This window comes from Ipomoea nil, unplaced genomic scaffold, assembly GCF_001879475.1.
Source record: "Ipomoea nil cultivar Tokyo-kokei standard unplaced genomic scaffold, Asagao_1.1 scaffold1834, whole genome shotgun sequence".
Taxonomy (NCBI): Eukaryota; Viridiplantae; Streptophyta; class Magnoliopsida; order Solanales; family Convolvulaceae; genus Ipomoea; species Ipomoea nil.
In genome coordinates, this window is record NW_017618262.1 from 4,599,233 (window position 1) to 4,621,876 (window position 22,644).

Sequence of the window (22,644 nt, forward strand, 5' to 3'; positions counted from 1 at the left end):
CTCTATAGTCTACACCTTACAACCCAACCGCCTGTCTTTTTCTTCCATTTCCGCAAATCCTCTCATCTCTCTCCCTCCCATATATCCATAATAATAATCCATTATCCCTTTAATTTACCAGTTACGTTTGCCATGGCGTGTAGTTTTCACTATTCTCATTATATCATCTCTCTCTATCTATCGTATCTACTATCTCTTTCATTCCCGAGAACCACTAGAGTGGAGTGCAGGGTTAGTTTTGTCCTTTCCTGCATGCCGCACCACCTCCCACTCCCCTAGCCGCTAACCGCCATGTTTTCAGAGATGTTCAACACAAACTACAATACGCATGTCAATATCTATCTGCTCACTCTATACGCATCCTTTATTATTCTCCCTATAAAACCCATTATCCTATCTCTCTATCTTTCCACCATCTCTGATCTTGAGTTTGTTTCAATGGAGGATGTTAATACGGCGAGTAATGGGTCGAGATGGAACCCCACGAAAGAGCAAATCAACTTGCTTGAGAGCTTGTATAATCAAGGGATAAGAACCCCCACGGCGGAGCAGATTCAGCAGATCACCGGAATGCTTAGGGCTTTTGGTCATATTGAAGGCAAGAATGTGTTTTACTGGTTTCAAAACCATAAAGCTAGACAACGCCAGAAACAGAAGCAAGAGAATTTGGCTTTCTTCAATCACTTTCATTACCCTTATCCCCATCCTCATCATCTTTATCTTCAACATTGTCCCAATGGTACACTCTTCTTCTTTTTCTTTTTAAAGTAACGAAAAACTTGCAGTCACTACCCGACAGGCCATTAGGTTACCAAGTTAACAGCCTGATTAAATTGGTTCGGGTGTCTATTTTGTCAACAGTTGACCAGCTTGGCTAATGTTGTCTAGACTCTTTTTGCAGTTATTTACCGGCCGTACTACGTACCACCGCAGGGGGATCTAGGGTTCTATGCAAAAAGTCCTGGTTTATTCCTTTCTGCAGGGTCCACTACGGGCTATAAAAGGAACGCACCAAAAATGGACATAATGCATAAACCCTCACCGCCAACTTCTACGGGCTATAATGAAGAAGAAACTAACACTGCAAAGGCAAAATGCAGTCCAGAAACATTGGATTTGTTCCCGCTTCTCCCTACCGGGATCTTACAAGCGTCGTCAAAGAGTGTTAATGGGGTTTCCGGTGATGCTCCGTCGTCGGGTGCGGTGGAGATTAATTGCTGCGGTGATGAACATAGAGGAGGAGGCGGCGGAGGGTCCGCCGGAGATCACCCTTTCTTTGATTTCTTCTGCGGAAACGGTGGTTATGGAGCTCACTGAATGTGACGCTGCTGTTATATGCTGACAATGTTTGACTGATAACTCTGATGCCTATTTCCTTATCCAGTGAAGTACTAGAAAGATGTGACTGTTTTTCTTCTCTTTTTGGTTGTTTTTGACATAGACTTGAGAATCAAGATTATGTTTCCTTAGTTTTACAAGAAAATGTGATTTGAAGAAAGTTTAATCCTTTGTAATTTTAATGTTTTGTTTTGTTATATGGTTAACTAATCAAATTATCTTGTTTTTATTACAAACTTGTTTAGCAAATGGTTTTGAATTTATAAATATGCAAATATGAAATGTGTGTAACAAATGTTGTTGAAACAAAAACGCATTGTTGAAGAAGATGGCCATGTTCTATGGCAAATTATAGTGTGGGCCCAAGTCTATCTTTCGGTCCAAAATTGCATTGTTTTGCTTCAAAACGAAGCGGTTTGATTTTTTTTTTCTTTAAATTGCTTCTTTCCTTGCCGTTGTCGTTGCCGTTAGTATTCATAATTCGTTTATCTATGTTTACAATTTTATATCTCAATATACAAAATTGCATAATTCAATATTCACAATTGTCGAAGTCTATATTTACAATTTTAGAACTCGATATTCACAATTGCAGAACTCTATATTCACAATTTATTTTTGAACTCTATATTCACAATTTTAGTATTTAATATTTACAATTGCAGAACTCTATATTCACAATTATATTAACAGTTAACACTATTTTTGAATCTATATTCACAAAATAAAAATAAAAAATCACTGACTGAGGAAACAGTGTCACTAACGGCACCGTTATTCCAGACACGCAAAGCAACGTTGTTTTGGACTGCAAGGTGGACCCAGATCCATGGCATTACAATTGATGTTCTGTGGAATGGGCTGGTTGAAAGCCCATTTAATTTAAAGGCCCAGCCCGTGAAAAGGTGACCATGTCCCAATGAAATTCGACCCAAATTCTCAGTCAGCACCCAGCAGGCCAGCAGTATCTCTACACGTTAACAGTCGTCAACGTTTGATAACGTTGTTCAGCCCGTTATCGTGCGGGCAAGCAGAACGTGTAAATTAGGGGTCAACGTTAGTTAAAATGCGGATGATAACGGCATTGGTAACGTCGCCGTTTACCCCGTGTATCGAACAGGGTAGGGGTCTCTGTGTCCGGCGTCTATTTCCCCACAATCTCAAGGCCTGTGTCCCTTTTTTTTTTCTTCTCCTTCTCTTTCTGAAGCTGTGGATATCTGCAGATGATTCTTGCGAAGATCTTTACAGTTTATATGGATTCAAAGCAAATCTCTTTGATGGTAATCTCAATCTCCCTAGATCTTTTTACCCTTTTGTTGTTTACTTTTATGTTTCTGAATTTTCTTGGTTTATGCCACTGTGAATACCCCTTGAACTTGATAGTTTTCTCTGTCAAGATTTCAGATTTTCTGGGTAAAGCCTGTTATGCTGATGATTTTATAATTTCCCATGTTAATTTTATTGTTTGTAGGTAAAAATTGAGTCTTTTTTGCTGTGATGACTGGTGAGCATCGTTTAGGGTATCTATTTGGGGGCTTTTTGTATATGGGGTTGTTGTGAAGTGATTTTACTGATTTTTGGGGCCTTTGGAGGCTGCATATAGGAATTAAACTTGAATTGTTATAAAATTAGAGGGCATAAGGCTTGAAGGATGGGAGAAGACTTGCTTACAGGGCTGTCAATTGAGAATTACCACCCTTCAACAATCTTGTCCATGGATTCAATTGCCACCTCTCATGAAGAATCGGAGAGAGATATGACTCGGCATATTGTTCTGTCTTGCCCACCAGATATTAATCTCCCTTTGTCTGTGGAACCTAGTCCCCCACCTCCATCTTGGAACCATGAAGCTTTTGATATGCTGGAGGTTGGGTTGGGACCTCAAATTATTGACTCGGATAAACTTCTTGATATACCGAAGGTTGGGAGGAAATGCGCGAAAAGACTGGATTGTGTATGGGGTGCTTGGTTTTTCTTTAGTTTCTACTTCAAACCTGTTTTGAAGGAGAAATCTAAGTCGAACATTGTTAGGGACAGTAATGGGGTTTCTGGCTTTGATAAGTCGGATCTCCAGCTTGATGCCTTTTTGGTTCAGCATGATATGGAGAACATGTATATGTGGGTTTTTAAGGAAAGGCCTGAAAATGCTTTGGGGAAGATGCAGTTGAGGAATTATATGAACGGGCATTCCCGGCAGGGGGAGCGGCCATTCCCGTTTAGTACGGATAAGGGGTTTGTGCGTTCTCACAAAATGCAGCGTAAGCATTATAAGGGAATTTCTAATCCTCAATGTCTTCACGGGATTGAACTGGTTCCGTCGCCAAATCTGTCGTGTATTGACGAGGAAGAGCGGAAGAAGTGGATGGAGCTTACGGGTAGAGATCTCAACTTTTGCGTCCCATCTGAAGCAAGAGATTTCTGTTCGTGGAGAAACCTTCCAAATACAGATTTCGAGCTCGAGAGACCAATCCCCGCGCCAAAGAACAATGCGCATCCTCCCTCGAAAAAGTTACTTAGCGGGTCTGGGATGAACTTGTCGACACAGTCATCAAACCATGTTAACAGCAACGGGTTGGATCTTTCTTCAGGTTGCGGGAAGAAAAGGAAAGACCTTTTCTCACATGGAAGTGACGAGGAGTGCTACTTGCCTGCTATTCCCGGTTCCGAAAGGCCTCAAGATGCAGGAGACGTTCATTCCATCGAGCGGCCTTGGATGAGCGAGTTTTCTGGGGTAATGAGAAACGTTTACGGTCCCGTCACGGCTGCAAAAACGATATACGAGGACGAAAATGGATACTTGATTATCATCACTTTACCATTCGCAGATCCCGGGAGGGTTAAAGTTCATTGGTGGAACAATCTCACTCATGGCGTCGTGAAGATTTCGTCCGTGAGCACAGCATGCATGCCGTTTATCCAGAGAAACGACAGAATGTTTAAGCTAACCGATCCATCTCCAGAGCACTGCCCTCCCGGGGAGTTCAAACGGGAAATTCCACTCCCCACCCGAATCCCCGACGATGCCAAACTAGAAGCATACTTTGACAAGAGCGGAACGGTGCTTGAAATAAAAGTGCCAAAACACCGAGTTGGCCCAGAAGAGCACGAAGTTCCTGTTTGCCTTCGCCCTCCAAACGAGTTTGTCTTGACTTAACCATTTTAAAAGATTGGAGAAACACAAGAACTATTTAAAAGATTGGAGAAACACAAGGAATTGGTAAAGGCAACTTCTATTCAATTCGACGACAAGGTAAAAGAAGGGAATCGGGGATGTATGCAGGTCAAGGTTCTTAGCCGTATTGACTAGATAGGTTATTTAATTTGGATCATACTGATTATATCGGGTTTTTGTCCTTTTGGCATTGTGATAGCTTTTTAGTCAATAGCTCCCAATCTTAGGATTTAGTCGATGTGTTAGAGCCAATTGTAAGAACCCTGCAGTTTCTCTCTGGCTATAGATCAGCTATTCAGCATACATAATGCCTGCCTTGTTATCTATCTCTTCATTACCTGCTTAACCTTTTGATCTCTTTCTTCCATTCATGAGATGATAGGTAAATATTGTTATACTTTACAAAACTTGGGGCTTTTGCATCTTCATTACAGGCATTGAATGTTTCAATTTGGTATCAGAGCCATGCCAAAAGTCATGTGTTCGAATAAAAAAAGAGACTATGGTCCACGTGTTGTTTGGAGCCCATAAGTAATCGGTCTAGCCTATTGTGGAGTTTTGGCATTGCTCCATTTAAAAGGAAAAACGACATTGACATGAAGAGCTTCAACTTGCATTGCATACTATGTATAGTTTGTGTTGTGTGGAGCTAAGAACCGTACTGTGATGGCACTGTTAAGGTAAAAGATAGAATCTTTCTTGGTTAAGAATACATGCCATTTGGAATGCGCCAAAACTGAGACACCCTAATTTGTCTATACCACATTTCAGTCTGTGACTTTATCCCGTCTTAACCAGAAGTCTCGGGTTCGAATTCGCAGAATGCAATTACCTTAAAACCTTATTGAGGCTAAACCCATCCTTAATCTTCCCAAAGATCAGCGGAAGTTTCATTTGACAGATGTAGGATACACTTGTGTCGTAAGATGCTTTAACTGGGAATGCATATCTTCTTATTTTTCGTTAAAAGTCCCATACAAAAACGATAAAGTTGAAATCATTTGATCCGAAGCTCCATTAGGTCCACTTTTTGCACCCACAGCATATGCGGAAAGCACCTGTGTAATATTCCTTTCTCATATGTGGATTCATGAGTTGAAGATATAATAATCTGATAAAATTGAAAAATCTGAGATATAAAAAAGAGTTAATTATCAAAATGGTCCCTTGACTATAGCAAAATTATTAATTTGATCATTGATTATTTTTTTAACTAATTAAGTTCCTCAATTTTAAAAATTTTAACCAATTTGATCCTCCGTTAGTCAACCGTTAACTTGGGACCAAATTGGTAATTTCTCTATAGTCAAGGGACCATTTTGGTATTAACTTTAGGGGTGGACAATTCGGTTTAGTTTTCTCGAATTGAACGGTACTGAACCGAACTGAACTAGTTTGGTTCGGTAATATACTGAACAACCGAACGGTATTGGATTCTTGTATACTGAACGGTTCGATAAAAAATCGATCCGAATTATTCGTTAAAGATTGAACTGAACCGAATACCGTTTGATTTTTGTTTTTAAATAATAATAATAAATAAATAAAAAGTAAATTCAAGTCCCATGATGCATGCTCTGCTGTTTAGCTCATATTCTCACGGGTATCCCTCGTAAATGTTTTATTTGATTTTTTTATGGTTTGTTATCAAAAGCTCTATATTATGTGTTATGATGTTTACATAGTCCATATCCAAAGTCTAATATATAACAAAATAGCGATCCAAAGTTCAAACGGTATTCTGCTCGGTTCGGTTTTTATCGAACAATTCAGTTCGGTTCAAGTTTTTACCGAACCGTTCAGTATACAAGAATCTATTACTGTTCGGTATATTACCGAACCTAACTAGTTTGGTACGGTTCGGTTCGAGAAAACTGAACTGAATTGCACCCTTAAAGTTAATTACCAAAATGGTCCTTTGACTATAGCAAATTATCAATTTGGTCCCAAGTTAACGGTTGACTAACGGTCAAACAAACGGAGGACCAAATTGGTTAAAAATTTTTAAGTTAAGGCACTTAATTGGTCAAAAAAAATAATTAAGAACCAAATTGATAATTTCGCGATAGTCAAGGGACCATTTCAGTAATTAAGTCTATAAAAATAAATAAAATATATAATATTTAATAATGATAAAGTAAAAGTAGGTAGAAATTGAAATGGACCTGCTATCTTTTTCTCAGGGTTTAGAGAATCCTCGCTGCTTGTTAGAAAAAAAAAAAAAAAAAAAAAGAATCCTCTCTGCTTTGAACAAACAAAAAGTAAAACAGACATTTGGCAGTATAATCGAGTACGTGCCTTAAATCAATGACATCCAAGGACCACTTGTCTGTTTTCATTTGTTTTCATGATGAAGCTCCCTGTTCTACACTTTTTTTGTTTTTGTTTTCTTTTTCATTTTAAGGATATTTTAATTCCTTCCAATAAACTTTAACATTTGCATGCAACTTTAGTCTTAATAATTGGATTAATTGATTACGTAAAGTGATATTAGTTAGGGATGCAGGGTAAATGTACTGTTGGTGTAATGAAACCGGTGAAACACAAAAGACATTTACATTAAATTATTATTGTTGTATGAACGTGAAGTTTAGGCCGTCCAATGGATTTAGTAGGCAACTGGGCATTATTTGATTTATTTCAACAAAAAAATATACAGACTATATAATAATATATTTGGCCACATGAGCAGCTCAATCGGTCACAAGGGTAAAATTTAGAAACAATGATTCAGAATCAAGTTTTATCAACGGCAGTGTGGGAGCAACATCTCAAAGCTCTATGTTCAACTAAGTTATCATAACTTATATCCTTCCAAATATTCTGTCTGGTCGAGACGTGAGAAGTCTTGAGTTTCAACATTTTGGGAACAACAATATAGTAGAATGAAAAGCAATTTGTTTTTGAAAATGGCAAAGGGCACTTTCGTCATTACGCATTGGTCTTTTAACATACGACTCCAGGTCCTATATAGACGCTATACTGGGTACTGGATGGCATTAACGTTGTGAATTGCAATTATAGACTTCACCAATCCTTAACGCCGGCCATGGCCGCTCCGATCAGCCTCTTCTCGCTCTCTCTTCTTCTTACCCTCTGTGTCCTCTGCAAAGCCACGGCCCCTGGCCTCATTCTCACACTGGTTAACAACTGCCCTTACACCGTCTGGCCGGCCATCCAACCAAACGCCGGGCACCCCGTTCTTGAGCGCGGCGGCTTTGCTCTCAACACCCTCACTCACCGCTCCTTCGCCGCACCTAACGCCCACTGGTCCGGCCGCATCTGGGCCCGCACGGGCTGCACGTACGCCCACGGCCACTTCAGCTGCGCCAGCGGCGACTGCGGCGGCCGCTTGGAGTGCGACGGCGCGGGCGGCGCCACTCCCGCCACCTTAGCCCAGTTCGTGCTCCACCACGGCCACGCCGACTTCTCCTCCTACGGCGTCAGCCTCGTGGACGGGTTCAACCTCCCCATGACGGTGACCCCGCACGAAGGCAAAGGCAAGTGCCCCGTCGTCGGCTGCCGGGCCAATCTTCTGGACACGTGCCCCGCCGGCCTCCAGTTCCGCTCCCACGGCGGCCACGGCCCCGTTGTTGGGTGCAAGAGCGGCTGCGAGGCTTTCAAGACCGACGAGCTTTGCTGCAGAAACCACTACAATAACCCGCAGACGTGCAAGGGGTCCACCTACTCGGAGTTCTTCAAGCACGCTTGTCCGGCCACTTTCACTTACGCCCACGACAGCCCGTCGCTCATGCACGAGTGCTCGGCGCCGCGTGAGCTCAAAGTCATTTTCTGTCACTGATCGAGCTAAAAGACAAAATAGTAATCGGAAAACTAGCTAGAAGGTGTCTTCAATGGTCTGTAACCCAGCGCAAATGGTTTCGTATCTTTTTCGTAATTCCTAGATAGACTGTGTTTTCTTTTCCAAGTAGACGATGTCGTAGTCTTTAAGATTATCTGTGATGGGTTCGCATTGTGAGGCTTCAATAACGTTGAAGTTATGTCTGCTTTGGTGACTGGTAAAAATGGAACAAGCTTAAGTTTAATTACCCTGTTTAATCATATCTTATCTTGTGTTTTATTCATTATTTCTTGTTATCTGTATGCTATGTATTGGTTGGTGGATGACAGCATATTTTTCTCGGTTTTTGGTGCTATGCCACGGCCCACTTAATCTGCGGAAGTTGTCGTTTAGAAGTACGAGATTACTATTCCACTTTTTAAATTTATGTAAAACTAAATAAGCACAGCCACCAATACCTTGTGCAGATGGCATGTAGTAACATCTTTTATGTGAGAAGTCATGAAATTAAATTTCAGTGAAAGTGTTATTGACACTTTATATTTCATTAAATCTAGTACTTTGTGCTCATATTACATGTAGTAACTAACAAAATTATCACATTGGGATATTAATAATGGACTCATTGATATTATAAAGAATCATGAGTTTTAAAAATAAACAAAATGATTTGAAACAAACATTAATAAAAAAAAAATGTTTTACTTATCCTAAGTACCAACTACCAAGGAGATGAAGGACTAAATGGATTTTACTTCGCTCATAAAAAGGTAAAAAAAAATTACTTTGCCTCCATACTTACACCCTAACTTAACAAAATAGTAGAAGATTAACTTATAATGACTTAAAAACTCATTTAAAATGACAAATCCTTAATATTCATAGTGAGCCTATTATATTAAATTATATTCAGGGTGTATTTAATTTGCACAAGAAAATTAAAATCAAAATAATAATCAAATAATTGATAATAGTAATGAATTTTGATAAAAATATTTTTTTTTTTCATATTTGATAATAAAGTGGAATAAAATAAGTTTTAAAATAATTACTTATATATGACTCTAAAATGAGAATAAATGTTTTTAAAATACAAAATTTAAAAATAAAACAATTGATTCTAATATAACACCATCCAAAACACTAATATGAAAAAAAAATCAAAATAAAATTCTAAAAACAATATGTAATGAAAACTTAAAAATCAGATTATCAATAAGATAGAGTGATACTTTTTTTCACTGGTCGAGCTTTTTACAAAAAAAAAAAAAAAAAAAAAAAAAAAAAAACAAACTATGCAGATTTACACGTTTTTAAATAAATGGATAATCAAATCTTATAGTTATATTTTATAAAAAGTTATCAACCAAATACGTATTAACTATGACGTTATGTATACACCCATGAACCAAACACACCCTCTCGATTGTCCAAACTCGATCCTATTTTGATGTACAATCTACTTTAATCATAGATTCATAGGGATGGTGGTGCGCATGGAGAGCGTGGTGTTTGACCGTTGGACGGAGGAGCAAGTTGGCAAGCCGAGAGGTATTAGGTATAGTAGAGTTGTTGGCTTGGGTACGCAGTTTGATGAGCTTGTTAGGTCTGAACACTTATCCAGACATAGACAAGGAATCTCTGAAACCCGGCAGGCCGGGACCATTTTACTGTTAGTCTGTTACTGTATACGCCTCCTAGTTTCAGTAACCACGTACCAATGCCTGTTTCCCTTGCTACTCACCATAAATTAATATAATATATATAAATAAAGCTCTACTCCATATATCATCTCAACTTAAACGGCTTTTCGTTTAAGCCACACAAATGCATTATATTGCATGTAGCATGCATAGTCGAACTCTCATTTCCTACTACTCTTTAACTTTTACTTTAATATAGACAATTATATTAAGATTTACCTGAAAAAACTAACTTATCACACTTCGTCACATGAAAGAGTAAAATAAAATTTAAAGAATAAGATTTAAAAGTAGACAACCTCTCTCCACCCTCTCGACTGTCGAAACCTCGTTCTTTTAATTTGTTCCTTACCATGCATGCCCCTCGTGCACGTCTAGAGACTTCCAATACTTAAAAGGATCTTATTATATTCCGTATTCAAGTTAATGATTATAATATATATATATACCATATATCCACGTGCAAATGAGTCGTTCTAAATGTATAAAAATTTACATATACTTGTGAGAGTGAGACGAGATGAGATGGAAAATAAGTAACATACTTTAATTTATTAAGCATTAGTTATTGTGCTTGAATTGGCGGCTAGCTTGCCCATACGTACATCATCGGAACATATATATTTATTATTTATCAATTTATGTATGTGTTTGGTTGTTTAACTACGTTTTGGTTCATTTACATGGCTCCCCATCCTGACGACGTTGCCATCGATATCTCGCACGTATCCCACTCTTTGTCCCCATGTTTTATCCTCCGGTGGGTTTACCGGCACCGCTCCATTCTCCACCGCTCTCTGATCATCATTTCATTTCACCAAACCCAAACTCAATCAATCAATATATGGAGAAAAGAAAACCAAAAACTTACGCCGCCGGCCTTAATTACCTTGAAAGCTGCATCAAGGTCTGCATAATCGAAGCAAAGCTCAATCGGGTGTCGTCTTTCGCCCCGGGATTGCGGGGTTTCGACCTCGCCGGTTAGCCCATCCGTCTCGCGTTGGTGAATCGGCGTGAACGCTATCGTCGTCGACCCACTCTCTAGCTCCGCCCATCTGCGCCGCCGACACACGAATTAACATTATGCATGCATGGTATATTCAAGAATTAATAATACGAAGAGAGGTGATGGGAGGCGGCGCGTGCATACGTACTTGCGGTTGTGTTCAAAGCGGCGGACGTTGTAGCCGAAGGCCTTGGCGTAAAAATCCGCGGATTTGGCGACGTCGTTACAGTAAACCACCGTATATGCAAACGCCGGAGCGCCCAGGCTTGATGCCATACTTCTAACTTCTAGCTCCTAAAGATCTTGTTAGCGCTCCGTCTTTTATATCTGCATGTTGAGGGGGATGCGGTTGCGGATGACACGTGGAGGGGCTCCAGAGTACACGTGTACACCATGCAACACTAGAGCAGGTTTATTGCTGCCACGTCTGTCATCTGACGTAGGTTGTAAATGTCCACTGTATATGTGTGCGTGTTTTTTTTTTTTTTTTTTTTAAAAAGGTTCTTGACCAGAGTTAGTTTGGATTAGTTGTGACAATTTAATTACTCAATTAATCTGTTTTCAATTGTCTATATATTTTAATTTGGTGGTAGAAGAGACCATCTACCCTTATATTGGGTGGGTAAAAGGTTAAGGGTTTAAATATAATCCAATTTCTACTTTTGTATCATTATAATGATATTATATTATATATGACTCCTCACACAATTTGATATAACAATATTATTGCCACATAGGTAGATTTAATAAAAAAAAAAAAGAGACCGATGTTAAGTACAAAGATTAAATTGATGAACAAAATGTAGGTCATGTATTTTAAATGTAGGTCATGTATTTTAACCAAAAACTTCTCAATAATCTATATCTATACTATCTATATGACTATACTATTTGTACTATTATACTATATATATAAAAACTAAAATTCTTTACTTTAACTTCCCGCCTAATTCCTAAAAAATTTTCAGAATTAAATACGCTTGGATTATTTTATTCTTTTATTATTAATGATTGACATTACCTTAAACTCTGTCTTGTGATCTTACAGGTAGAAAAAATAATAAAAGAATTACTAATTTGATAACTTGGAAGTAGAATTTACGTACGAAAGTATTGCATGGATAATGGGATAAAATTTTCCCCTTTTTGATATATTATCTTACTTAGATCAAATAGTTAGTGTCCTGACTTAATTCTAACAAGAAATCGTTTATCTAGGCAAATTATCAGCAGATAGAAGGATAATTTTAAAAGGACTGAAATACCTTTATTTATGAATTAATTCAGATATATCACACTATAAATACCCCTCTCTACATCGCTGTGCTCTTCATACCGTCACTACTTCAATCTTCTTCTCCATCAAACCTCTGTGAGAAATTAAGCAATCAATTTGGTGAGAATGGGAAAGGGCGCTAATGGAGTACCCACAGAAAACAACATGGCTGCTTGGCTTCTCGGCGTTGGCAACCTCAAGATTCAGCCCTTCAACCTCCCTCCTCTTGGTATATATATATCATCACCTTCGATTTTCGATTTTGAATATATATAAAATGTTAATCTTACTGTATTTAATTTGCGTGTTGTTGTGTGATAGGTCCTCATGATGTTAGAGTGAATATGAAAGCAATTGGTATCTGTGGGAGTGATGTTCACTACCTCGAGGTGATCATCGTTTTGTTTATGGTTTTTAGGGTTTTATTTTGATTTTCAGTTAATTGATATAGAATTTGATTATTATATATTCAGCATGGGAGGTGTGGAGATTACATTGTGAAAGAGCCAATGGTGATCGGCCACGAATGCGCAGGAATCATTGAAGAAGTCGGGAGCGAGGTGAAGAGTCTGGTCGCCGGTGATCGCGTGGCGTTGGAGCCCGGCGTTAGCTGTTGGCGGTGCAGCCATTGCAAGGAAGGCAGTTACAATCTGTGCGACGAGATGAAGTTCTTCGCCACGCCGCCGATCCACGGCTCTCTCGCTAACCAGATCGTGCATCCGGCGGATCTGTGCTTCAAGCTCCCGGAGAATGTGAGCTTGGAGGAAGGCGCGATGTGCGAGCCGTTGAGCGTGGGCGTGTACGCTTGTCGCCGGGCGAACATCGGGCCGGAGACCAACGTGCTGGTGCTCGGAGCCGGCCCTATTGGCCTCGTCTCCATGCTCTCCGCTCGCGCCTTCGGTGCTCCGAGAGTTGCTGTTGTGGATGTCGACGATCAGCGTTTGGCGTTCGCTAAGAAATTGGGAGCGGATGCGATTATCAAGGTTTCACACAAGATGGAAGATGTGGAATCTGAGGTGGAGAACATCAAGGCCGCCATGGGAGTCGGAATCGACGTCAGCTTGGACTGCGCAGGTTTTAATAAGACAATGTCCACTGCCCTTTGCGCAACCCGCTCCGGCGGCAAGGTTTGTCTCGTTGGCATGGGCCACTGCGAAATGACAGTCCCCCTCACTCCTGCAGCAGCAAGGTAATTTTTAATTAATTATCTGAATTTATAATTGTATTATTAGTAGAATCTCGATCGAGATATCTGTATTGTGTTTTGTTAAAAGGTTAAAGATGATGGTTGTGTTGTTGTGTAGGGAGGTGGATTTAGTGGGGATATTCAGGTACAAGAATACATGGCCACAGTGCATAGAATTTTTGAGGAGTGGGAAGATTGATGTGAAGCCACTGATCACACACAGGTTTGGGTTCACACAGAAGGAGGTTGAAGAGGCATTTGAAACCAGTGCTCGTGGTGGCAATGCTATCAAAGTCATGTTCAATCTTTAGAGTTTAGATTGATTATATCAATATGCTTAGTTATACTTTTGTCAAATTTTTGCTATACATAGGAGAACAATCACACTTGTCTTTGTACTTGTTCCAATTTTTTATCATTTTCATGTCCATTCCTTTGTAGCTAGGCTTTAGTGTTTATTTTATTAGATTTATTAGAGAAGTATGAATTTCATTCAACTACCCAATTTGTTAAGTTTATTTTGCCTTCATTATTGGTCTCAGCTTTGAACATTTTAGAGGATTGCTCCCACTTCTGTCTGGTTTGTGTTTATTTTCTCAATGCTTAAGTTGTTGCTATTTTCTGCTTTCGTTTGTTTCTCTTTAATTGGTTTATTTTTCTCTAGTTTAATTTTGTTTTGGTTTTTCGTTCGTTTCTCTTTAATTACTTTATTTTTCTCTGGTTTAATTTGTTTTGGTTTTCTTATTGCGTAAATTGTCGTTGCTATTTTCTGCTTTCATTTATCTTTAGAATCATGAATTTATCTTCTTGAAGGGGGCAGTTAATGCCTTCTCCGGAATAATCTAGGCTAGGACACTTTTTCGCGTGAGATACGAAAATGGTGTGATTTTGAAAACAAGGAAATGAGATACGAAAATGGTGTGATTTTGAAAACAAGGAAATGAGACATTCAGCAGACCGCAGACCGTTTCTTCAAACTTCAAAAACGTTAGTAGCAGGCTCGTATATAATAATATAATAGCTGTTGATATACTATGTTATCTTTAAGTAATTTAAGGTTCTGTCCAAATTAGGAAGTAAAGAGCACATTACATTTTGAACACTAATTGTAAAACCAAAAATGTGATTTTCCCTTAATTATTTATACTCCGTATTATATTGGTGTATGGTGGACATAAATACAGAGAACACAATAAATAGTTTTGTATTTTTGTAGTTTTCTAGTTTTGTACCGTATCCCTCACCGACCGGACCGAACAAAGTTGATTCTCTCGTTTTCATCTTCGCCCAGAAATCTTGGTTCAGAAAGCCAAAGCCATCTGCAAAAGAGCTCGGCTTTTGCGATCCTACAGTTTCTCTTTTTTCTCCATTAAAATTCGTCGACATTTAGCCCATAACTGTATCTCTTCATCAAATAACTATTCTGAATTCGTGATCCAGGTATCTCCGCAATTGTTATACCATGCACCAAGATGCATATAACAATGTGCGCATCCCAAAATGACATTGTTTTATATTCTGTTATAAAATTAGTACATTCAAAACAAAGAATTTTTATTATTTTTTAATAAATGATGTATTTTCAAGTATAAAAATATGTATTTTTCGATATGAAATTCTATGTTTTTTATTATATTTTATTATGTACATTCGAAACATGAGAATTTTCAATTATGAAATTCTGTGTTTTCAGGTACAATTATAAAATTATGTGTTTTTAAGTATAAAATTATGTGTTTTATATTATATAATTATGTATATTTGAAACATGAAAATTTTTAGTTATAAAAATTGTGTTTTCAAGTATAAAATTCTGTGATTTCAAATATAAAATTTTGTGTTTTCTATTATAGAATAGATTCGAAACGTGAATATTTTTTAAGGGGTTAAAAGCAAACACGCGAAAAAAGACACGTCTTTTTGGATCTGGTGCACGTTATAATTTGCCGTATCTCTGTCCATTAGTTTCCTCCGATTTCGTGTACATGTTTGGTTATGTTAGGATATAATAAGAATAAAGATTTTAAAACTAAGACAATTGATTGTATTATAAATCTAAAATATCAATAAACAAAAATTTAAAACCAATATTCAAATTTAAAAATTATATGTTACTAATAAAATGAAATGATACAATTTTTAATTATAAAACTGAGTCCAATTCTCGAAAGCTCTTTCTTTTAATTTGTTCCTTACAATGCATGCATGCCCCTCGTATTCAAGTTAATGATTATAATATATACCACATATCCACGTGAAAATTAGTCGTTGTAAATGTATAACAATTTATATACTCCGTACTTGTGAGTTGTGAGATGATGAGATCAGATTAGATGAACAATAAGTAACATAACTATAATTTAATAATTAGTTATTGTGCTTGGCCGCTAGCTAGTTTGCCCATACGTACATTGACACACACACACACACATATATATATATATATATATATATATATATATTTATCAATTTATATATGCATGTTTTTAGTTGCTTGTTTAATTAACGTTTTGGTTCATTTACATGGCTCCCCATCCTGACTACGTTGCCATCAATATCTCGCACGTATCCCACTCTTTGCCCCCATTTTTTGTCCTCCGGTGGGTTTACCGGCACCGCTCCATTCTCCACCGCTCTCTGATCATCATTTCATTTCACCAAACCCAAACTCAATCAATCAATATATATGGAGAAAAGAAAACCGAAAACTTACGCCGCCGGCCGGCCGGCCTTAATTACCTTGAAGGCTGCATCAACATCTGCATAATCCAAGCAAAGCTCAATCGGCTGTCTTTTCCCCCGGGATTGCGGGGTTTCCACCTCACCGGTCAGCTCATCCGTCTCTCGTTGGTGAATCGGCGTGAACGCTATCGTCGTCGACCCACTCTCTAGCTCCGCCCATCTGCGCCGCCGACACACAATTAACATTATGCATGCATGGATGGTATATTCAAGAATTAATAATATGAAAAGAGGTCATGGGAGGCGGCGCGTGCATACGTACTTGCGGTTGTGTTCCAAGCGGCGGACGCCGTAGCCGAACGCCTTGGCGTAAAAATCCGCGGATTTGGCAACGTCGTTACAGTAAACCACCGTATATGCAAACGCCGGACCGCCCTCCAGGCTTGATGCCATACTTCTAATTAATAATAACTTCTATAAAGATCGAGATGCAAAGCTTTTGTTAGCACTCCGTCGTTTATATATGTGGAGGGGGATGCGCTTGCGGATGACACGTGGAGAGACGCCCAGAGTTCACGTGTACACCATGCAACAGTAGATCGAGAAATTGAACAAAAATTAAGTCATGTATTTTGACCAAAAATTTATATAACAAAGTTTTATAAAATGTTGATATAGTACATTGTCTTTAAGTAATTTAAGGCAAGTCTCCATCAAATTGGTAGAGGTAACATGTCATGTTAACATTTAATAAATTTTTTAATTAAAATCTTAATATCTTAATTTATTATTCTTACACTTATTAATTAATTTAATAATTAATTTTATTAATTATCTGTCAATTATAGTGTAGTGTGATAATATTCCAGTTCTAAATGAATGGTAATAAGTCTAAATTTGGATAGGAAAATTTAGATTCTTTAACACTACCGTGTAAAGAATCATGAGATTTTTTTTAGCGCGTATGAATAGCTCAACTGGTCATAGAGGTAAAACTTTTAAAGAATGACCAGGAATTGAGTCTCACCAGCGGCAGTAATGAGATTTTTTACCTAAATATAAAGAACGCAATACTTCAATTTTGTACCGTATGCGTCACCGACCCGACCGAAAAAGTTGATTTCTCTCGTTTTCATCTTCGCCCGGAATTATTGGTTCAGAAAGCCAAAGCCAAAGGCATCTGCAAAGAAGCTCGGCTTTTTGCGATCCTACAGTTGTACTCTTTTTCTCCATTAAAATTCGTCGACATTTAGCCCATAACTGTATCTCTTCCTCAAATAGTGATTCCGAATTCGTGATCCAGGTAAGATCTCCGTCCATTAGTTTCCTCCGATTTCGTGCACATGCGCTTACTTTCAAAATCATGTAATGAAATATTGAGGTAAAAAGGAAAAGGAAAGGAGATTAGCAGCGTTAAGAAACTAATTAAGCTTAGATTCTTGCCGTACTGTTGAAATTTTGAAACTTACTCGAACTTATCAACTAGTTTTAACTTTTAAGATCTCTGACGCAGCTTTAAATGTCTGATGCCAGTGTAGAAAATAATGCAATTGAATCCTAATTGCGTGTGGCGCAATTTTTGCTATCGAATTATTCTCTTTAGATTGTGTTTTCCGTAATTAGCACATTTTAGCTTCAGTTGGGAGAGCATATTGGGTTTAAAAGTCAGAGCTTTGAGGTGCAAAATTAGAATTCTTGTGATAAACGACACTATGCAGTGGCCATAGGATTTTATGGCGCCTTTTTACAAGAAGTTCGATATTTTAATGCGTTCATCACAACTAACTACTTCACAAGTCACAAATCATGGCTCAGAGAGGCATCTCTTATGCTCACCTCTTAGTGAGGTATTAGTTTGAGTTTAGCCGTTCAGGGCTTAACTTCAGTTGGTATCTTGGTTTGATTTTGGTATTGGAGCTAATCTTGCACTCCAAAAAGCCTAACTTAATTAGGCCAAAACTTGAGGCAAAATGCTATTTTTCAATGAGTTTCTCAAATGAAACTTTCCTGAAAAGTCTGATTTTTTCATAGGCTCCGGTCCTGCCAAACAACCACTAGATGATCTTAACATGTGCTTGAACATGACAATGGGAATAAACATTAAATTTGAACATGTGAATAATTGATAGTGCTTTCTGGAATTTGTGCTTCAGTTATTAATTAACTGATATATCTTGCATAGTTTTTTGTTTAATGATGCTAGTGTTACTGTAAGAATTTATAACCAATGTTTGCTTATGCAGATACTAATCTCGTTTATGCTTGATACAGGGCAGTTGTTATATGAGCCACAACTACCAAACTTGAGCAATAATTTCTCCCAGGATTTGGACCAACCATTACCTTTATATACAAATTCTGTGAGCATCATGCTCGCATTAGATTTAAACTTTCACTTTCTTTGAAGTAACTTCTGTGTTAAATATCCTGCAATTTTCTGCATGGGAGATTCAGTATCTAATCCTTCCTCAAGGAGAAATTCTGGCACAAATGGTGCCATGATTAGTAGCGATCCATCAAAAAGGCATGCCATTGCTTCTGGTTCAAAATCTTTTGCACATCAATCTTTAAAGCGAATATCTTTGCTGGACGGTGGAAAAGTGGGAAGAGGAGCTGGTGGTCAGATAGCATTGTTCTTATTGAAAGTTGCTGCCTTGGAGAGTGTCAGGAGGATCTCAAAGTCAAAATGTCCACATGTGTGGTCTGGTCTCCAAGCTTTGCAAGTTGTCTGTTATCCCCCATTTAAATGGATCGAGAGGTGGAATCCTTTTGGAATGTTGGTTAAAGGCATGCAGGTTGGTGCAAGCTCAAAGATTTGATATAGTCTTTTTCCCCATGTTCAGAATAGTGTATACTTTCTAAATGAATTCTTTAACAGAAATTTTAGTGTTGTTCCTTTCAATATCATGAAGTGCTACTGCTAGATTTCATTACACCATTGGTTACAATTATGGCTTGTTAATTCCTCATGTTTGATTATTTTTTTCAATTCGACATGCTCTAGCAAATGTTAGCTCTGTTGTTATCTTCCTCTGGACATCTGATGGTTATACCATTCATTTTTGGGGTAGATGTTATCCCGGCCACTGCTGGTGCTATCTATTGCCACAGCATTGTCTGATAATCCAGAGTGCAGCGATTCCACTACAGAAAGTAATGAAGTTAATCAGGGGCATATTGATCCTCATGATGTTTCAGAATTTGTGCCTGAGTTATCCTCTACACAGTCTACCACCACTTTGAGGTACCCAACTGATTTAGTACTGGTATGCCATTGCTGCAACCATTGATACTTTGTGATCGGCAAACATATTCAAGTTCTCTCTCCTTGTCCAGAAATCCCACTGTGGTTGAGTGGCATATCCTACTTGTATAGTTGTATCCTTGATTACTGTATAATGTTTACATTGAGATTGATGTACCACATCTAAAATATTTTATTCCTCCTCCTTTGGTAGATTAACATCTGAATTCAACTATACCTTTCTTGGTGCAGGGTTGAGGATGATCCTCAGCAAAGTGTGCTTCCTGCCAATTGGCTACCTCGGCTTTATAAAGAGCTGGAAAATCAGGGAATTACTTTGACAGATAGGTTATTTTAGATCAAACCAAATGTTTTTGGAAATTCTTAATTTAGTTGACACTTTCTTGGTATTGATTGTGTGAAAAGGCTCTCCCATTGAAATCCTTTCTGCACGGAACAATATTAATAACTTTTCCACACATTTTAATCATGGCATCTCTTACTGGCATATTGCAGAATTATTGGCTTCTCCTCTTGCAGTGGAACTTGACATAATAATGTTTTTGCAGAGTTAATGAAGAAGAACTCCATAGATTTTATACTGCTGCAGATGGGGATTTTTTAAGATTGCTTTCATCAGTAAAGAAAACAATCCATTGGAGAGAGACTTATAGAATTCTTTCTGGACAAGAGCTTGAGAAGTGGACAAGTATGGTATTTTGGCATGGGTTTGACACGAAGCAGCATCCTCTCCTTATAGTCCGCCTTGGTTTAGCTTGCAGTAGCTTGCCATTTTCTGACCGACCTCGCTTTGGTCAAGCTGTTGGTATGTAGTTCTGTCTTCAGTCTTCAATTTTGGCTTTCTAGTAATCCTTCACTAGCTCCGTTTCTCTTATCTTGGGAAATAAGAGTATACACTCTTTTCCCTATGATTTTTCTCAAATTTATTTTCACCCATCCATATTGATAAATGAGTAATAATTTTTACGTTTCGAGTTTTAAATTTTTGAAAAGGGTTTCTATAAGGGTGTACATATCAAATAAAAATTTGCTATGTTGGATAGTCCATCCTTTTCTAGTTTTAGCAGCAGATTTGATCTCGAGCCTCAATTTAGCCACTTGTGTGAACCAATGACTGCCAGATTATGTTAGCATTTATAGTGGAAAATAAATCATTCCTAAATGGGCTTCAGTAACCAGTACTGCGGTAGTTGTTAGGTCAATGTTGTTTCATTCCATATATTCATTGCATCAATCATGCTCATTTAATCAAAATCGTTGCATCTGAAGTATCTCAGGTATATCATGGGACCATGCATCTAGCTGACAGGGAAAATCCTCAAATAACTGTCCTGGTGGACTGTGAAGGTTTGTCTCCTTTGAGACTTCCTATGCAGATGATAAGAACCTGTTGTACTCTTCTGCAAAATCACTTTCCAAACGCCCTGGGCTGTTTATTTGTTATACGCCTTCCATCTATTGCTCGAGTTGTTGCACAAACTTTTGTCCAGGTATGCTTTAGATTTCATTTCTGGTTTCATTTAATGGTTTGCATACAGGTTTTGATGGAAAATGAAGTTCATACTATCTCATTTTGCCCAAACCTTTAGGTTTTTAAACCTGTCACTCGGCAAAAATTGAGATTCTTAGGAGATACATACAAGAACGTTCTTTCTGAGTGCGTGGAGACACTCCCATCGTATCTTGGCGGGTCCTGCACATGCTCGAGATGCTACATTCACAAGATGCGTGACGACTTATATATTCTCGAGGACATGCCCGAGACTGGAGCAGATTCAAAGCATGACGACGATCTCCCATCAGCTCTTTCAGGTGAACAAACATATGCACCATACGGTGCTAGAAGCCTTGACGTAATGTTACGAATGGCTATACTGGGCGTCCTTATACTCTGGGTGTTATTTGCTTTTATTGCTGGAATTTACGATCCAGAAAGCCGTCCAGTTTTACTTCCTTGAGGTAAGCTCATAGCCATCATTGCTTCATTGTATTTCAGTTTCTCTTAAAGATTTCCAGGTGTGTATAAGAGAGAAATGGTGGTTTTTAGAAGTAGAGTGGGGTGATTTGATTCACATTGTTTTGTATCAGCAGACAGTGAAGTGTCTCCTACTTCCACAAACAAATTGTTATCATTTTGTCCAAAATTAGAACCTAAACGACCTGTTTGGTTTGTGGAATAGAATTGAGAAGAAATTGGATTGTTTGGTTGATGACAAATAAATTTTAGAAAATAATTAGTATAAAAATTCAAGTATAGTAAAGATATTTGAGAATAATATAAAAATTTGTATTGTAATTTTCTTTCAAAAACTTTGAAAATGTAAAATACAAAAGGAAAATAAGAAATTTATTTTCTTCAAATTTAAAATTTTCATTTTCATTGAAATAAATTTTTATCAATCAAAGAATTATTTTTTCCCCTCAAATTTGAAGAAAAAAATTTTCTAGAAAAATATTTTTTTTTTGAACGAAAGATGCCATAATTATACGAGATTATTTCAAATCCGTATGCTAATTATACAAAATTGGAAGTTCAAAGTCTTGATTATAATTTTTTAAATTGAGGTACTTGATTTTTTTTTTTTTAAAGGAATAAGGGTCAAATAGGCTATTGAACTGCACACGATAATGTAATTAGATTTCAAATTAAATTATGTTTTTTTAAAATTAAATTTCAAAAAATAATTATTTAAAATTAATAATAATAAAAAAAGACCTCCGTCCGGAGACCCTTCTTCGTCTCCGGGTCTGTTGTGCTCGCCGGAGGAGATTCAGATCTGCTCGTCATCGGTAAATACTGGAGTTGCTGTTTATCTCGTCTTGATGTTCGCCGTCGACGGTGGAAGTGGCGTTGTTGGTCGCTACCGTCACTCAACCCCTTCGTTGCTGGTTCGTAACTCACCGGAGGAAGGGGAGCTGCTCTACCTAACTGCCGGAGATGCCACCAGTTAGCTCCCGTTTGTTGGTGCTCGTCGTTGCCGAAGGGGAGTTGCTCTGCCTAACCACCGGAGATGCCACTAGTTAGCTCCTAGTTGCTGTTGTACATTGGGTCTGTTTCCAGAGATGCCACCAAATAGCTCCCGTCTGTTGGTGCTCGCCGTCCACTGCCGAAGGGGAGTTGCTCTGCCTAACCGCCGGAGATGCCACCAGTTAGCTCCCAGTCGCTGCGGTACGTTGGGCCTGTTTCCCGAGATGTCAGTTAGCTCCCGTTTGT

The 22,644-nt window shown here is 38.2% G+C and overlaps 7 protein-coding genes across 9 annotated transcripts; 5 read left to right on the forward strand and 2 right to left on the reverse strand.

Moving 5' to 3' along the window:
• Positions 1-438: 438 nt before the first annotated feature.
• LOC109192881 (WUSCHEL-related homeobox 2) lies at positions 439-1,477 on the forward strand. The gene is made up of 2 exons (XM_019343588.1): positions 439-739; positions 902-1,477. Exons 1-2 carry the CDS (start codon positions 439-441, stop codon positions 1,315-1,317), a joined length of 717 nt encoding a protein of 238 aa, XP_019199133.1. The 3' UTR covers positions 1,318-1,477.
• Positions 1,478-2,481: 1,004 nt separating this feature from the next.
• On the forward strand, positions 2,482-4,907 carry LOC109193156. Its single transcript, XM_019343997.1, has 2 exons — positions 2,482-2,618; positions 2,810-4,907. The coding sequence occupies exon 2, from the start codon at positions 2,990-2,992 to the stop codon at positions 4,490-4,492; it is 1,503 nt and encodes a 500-aa protein (XP_019199542.1). The 5' UTR covers positions 2,482-2,618; positions 2,810-2,989; the 3' UTR covers positions 4,493-4,907.
• Positions 4,908-7,493: 2,586 nt separating this feature from the next.
• On the forward strand, positions 7,494-8,574 carry LOC109192767 (osmotin-like protein). Its single transcript, XM_019343469.1, has one exon. It carries the CDS (start codon positions 7,560-7,562, stop codon positions 8,310-8,312), a length of 753 nt encoding a protein of 250 aa, XP_019199014.1. The 5' UTR covers positions 7,494-7,559; the 3' UTR covers positions 8,313-8,574.
• Positions 8,575-10,538: 1,964 nt separating this feature from the next.
• LOC109193131 (uncharacterized protein Mb0911c-like) lies at positions 10,539-16,631 on the reverse strand. Its single transcript, XM_019343958.1, has 4 exons — positions 16,488-16,631; positions 16,223-16,385; positions 15,949-16,120; positions 10,539-10,644 (listed from the first exon to the last, which is right to left on the reverse strand). Exons 1-3 carry the CDS (start codon positions 16,616-16,618, stop codon positions 15,986-15,988), a joined length of 429 nt encoding a protein of 142 aa, XP_019199503.1. The 5' UTR covers positions 16,619-16,631; the 3' UTR covers positions 10,539-10,644; positions 15,949-15,985.
• LOC109193130 (uncharacterized protein Mb0911c-like) lies at positions 10,544-11,315 on the reverse strand. The gene is made up of 3 exons (XM_019343957.1): positions 11,170-11,315; positions 10,905-11,070; positions 10,544-10,812 (listed from the first exon to the last, which is right to left on the reverse strand). Exons 1-3 carry the CDS (start codon positions 11,295-11,297, stop codon positions 10,675-10,677), a joined length of 432 nt encoding a protein of 143 aa, XP_019199502.1. The 5' UTR covers positions 11,298-11,315; the 3' UTR covers positions 10,544-10,674.
• Positions 12,372-13,899, forward strand: LOC109193129 (sorbitol dehydrogenase-like). Its single transcript, XM_019343956.1, has 4 exons — positions 12,372-12,526; positions 12,619-12,686; positions 12,771-13,486; positions 13,602-13,899. Exons 1-4 carry the CDS (start codon positions 12,424-12,426, stop codon positions 13,792-13,794), a joined length of 1,080 nt encoding a protein of 359 aa, XP_019199501.1. The 5' UTR covers positions 12,372-12,423; the 3' UTR covers positions 13,795-13,899.
• A 608-nt stretch (positions 16,632-17,239) lies between the features above and the next one.
• On the forward strand, positions 17,240-21,647 carry LOC109193128. 3 transcript variants are annotated; one of them, XR_002056211.1, is made up of 8 exons: positions 17,240-17,468; positions 18,437-18,960; positions 19,237-19,409; positions 19,662-19,757; positions 19,979-20,235; positions 20,700-20,920; positions 21,020-21,489; positions 21,522-21,647. XR_002056211.1 is itself a non-coding variant. In XM_019343953.1 (7 exons), the coding sequence occupies exons 2-7, from the start codon at positions 18,607-18,609 to the stop codon at positions 21,386-21,388; spliced, it is 1,470 nt and encodes a 489-aa protein (XP_019199498.1). In that variant the 5' UTR covers positions 17,240-17,468; positions 18,437-18,606; the 3' UTR covers positions 21,389-21,647. The 3 variants fall into 3 exon arrangements, 2 of the variants coding, with proteins under 2 accessions (XP_019199498.1, XP_019199499.1); XM_019343953.1 differs by having other exon boundaries at positions 21,020-21,647; XM_019343954.1 differs by having other exon boundaries at positions 17,244-17,468; positions 18,442-18,960; positions 21,020-21,647.
• The last annotated feature ends 997 nt before the right edge of the window (positions 21,648-22,644 follow it).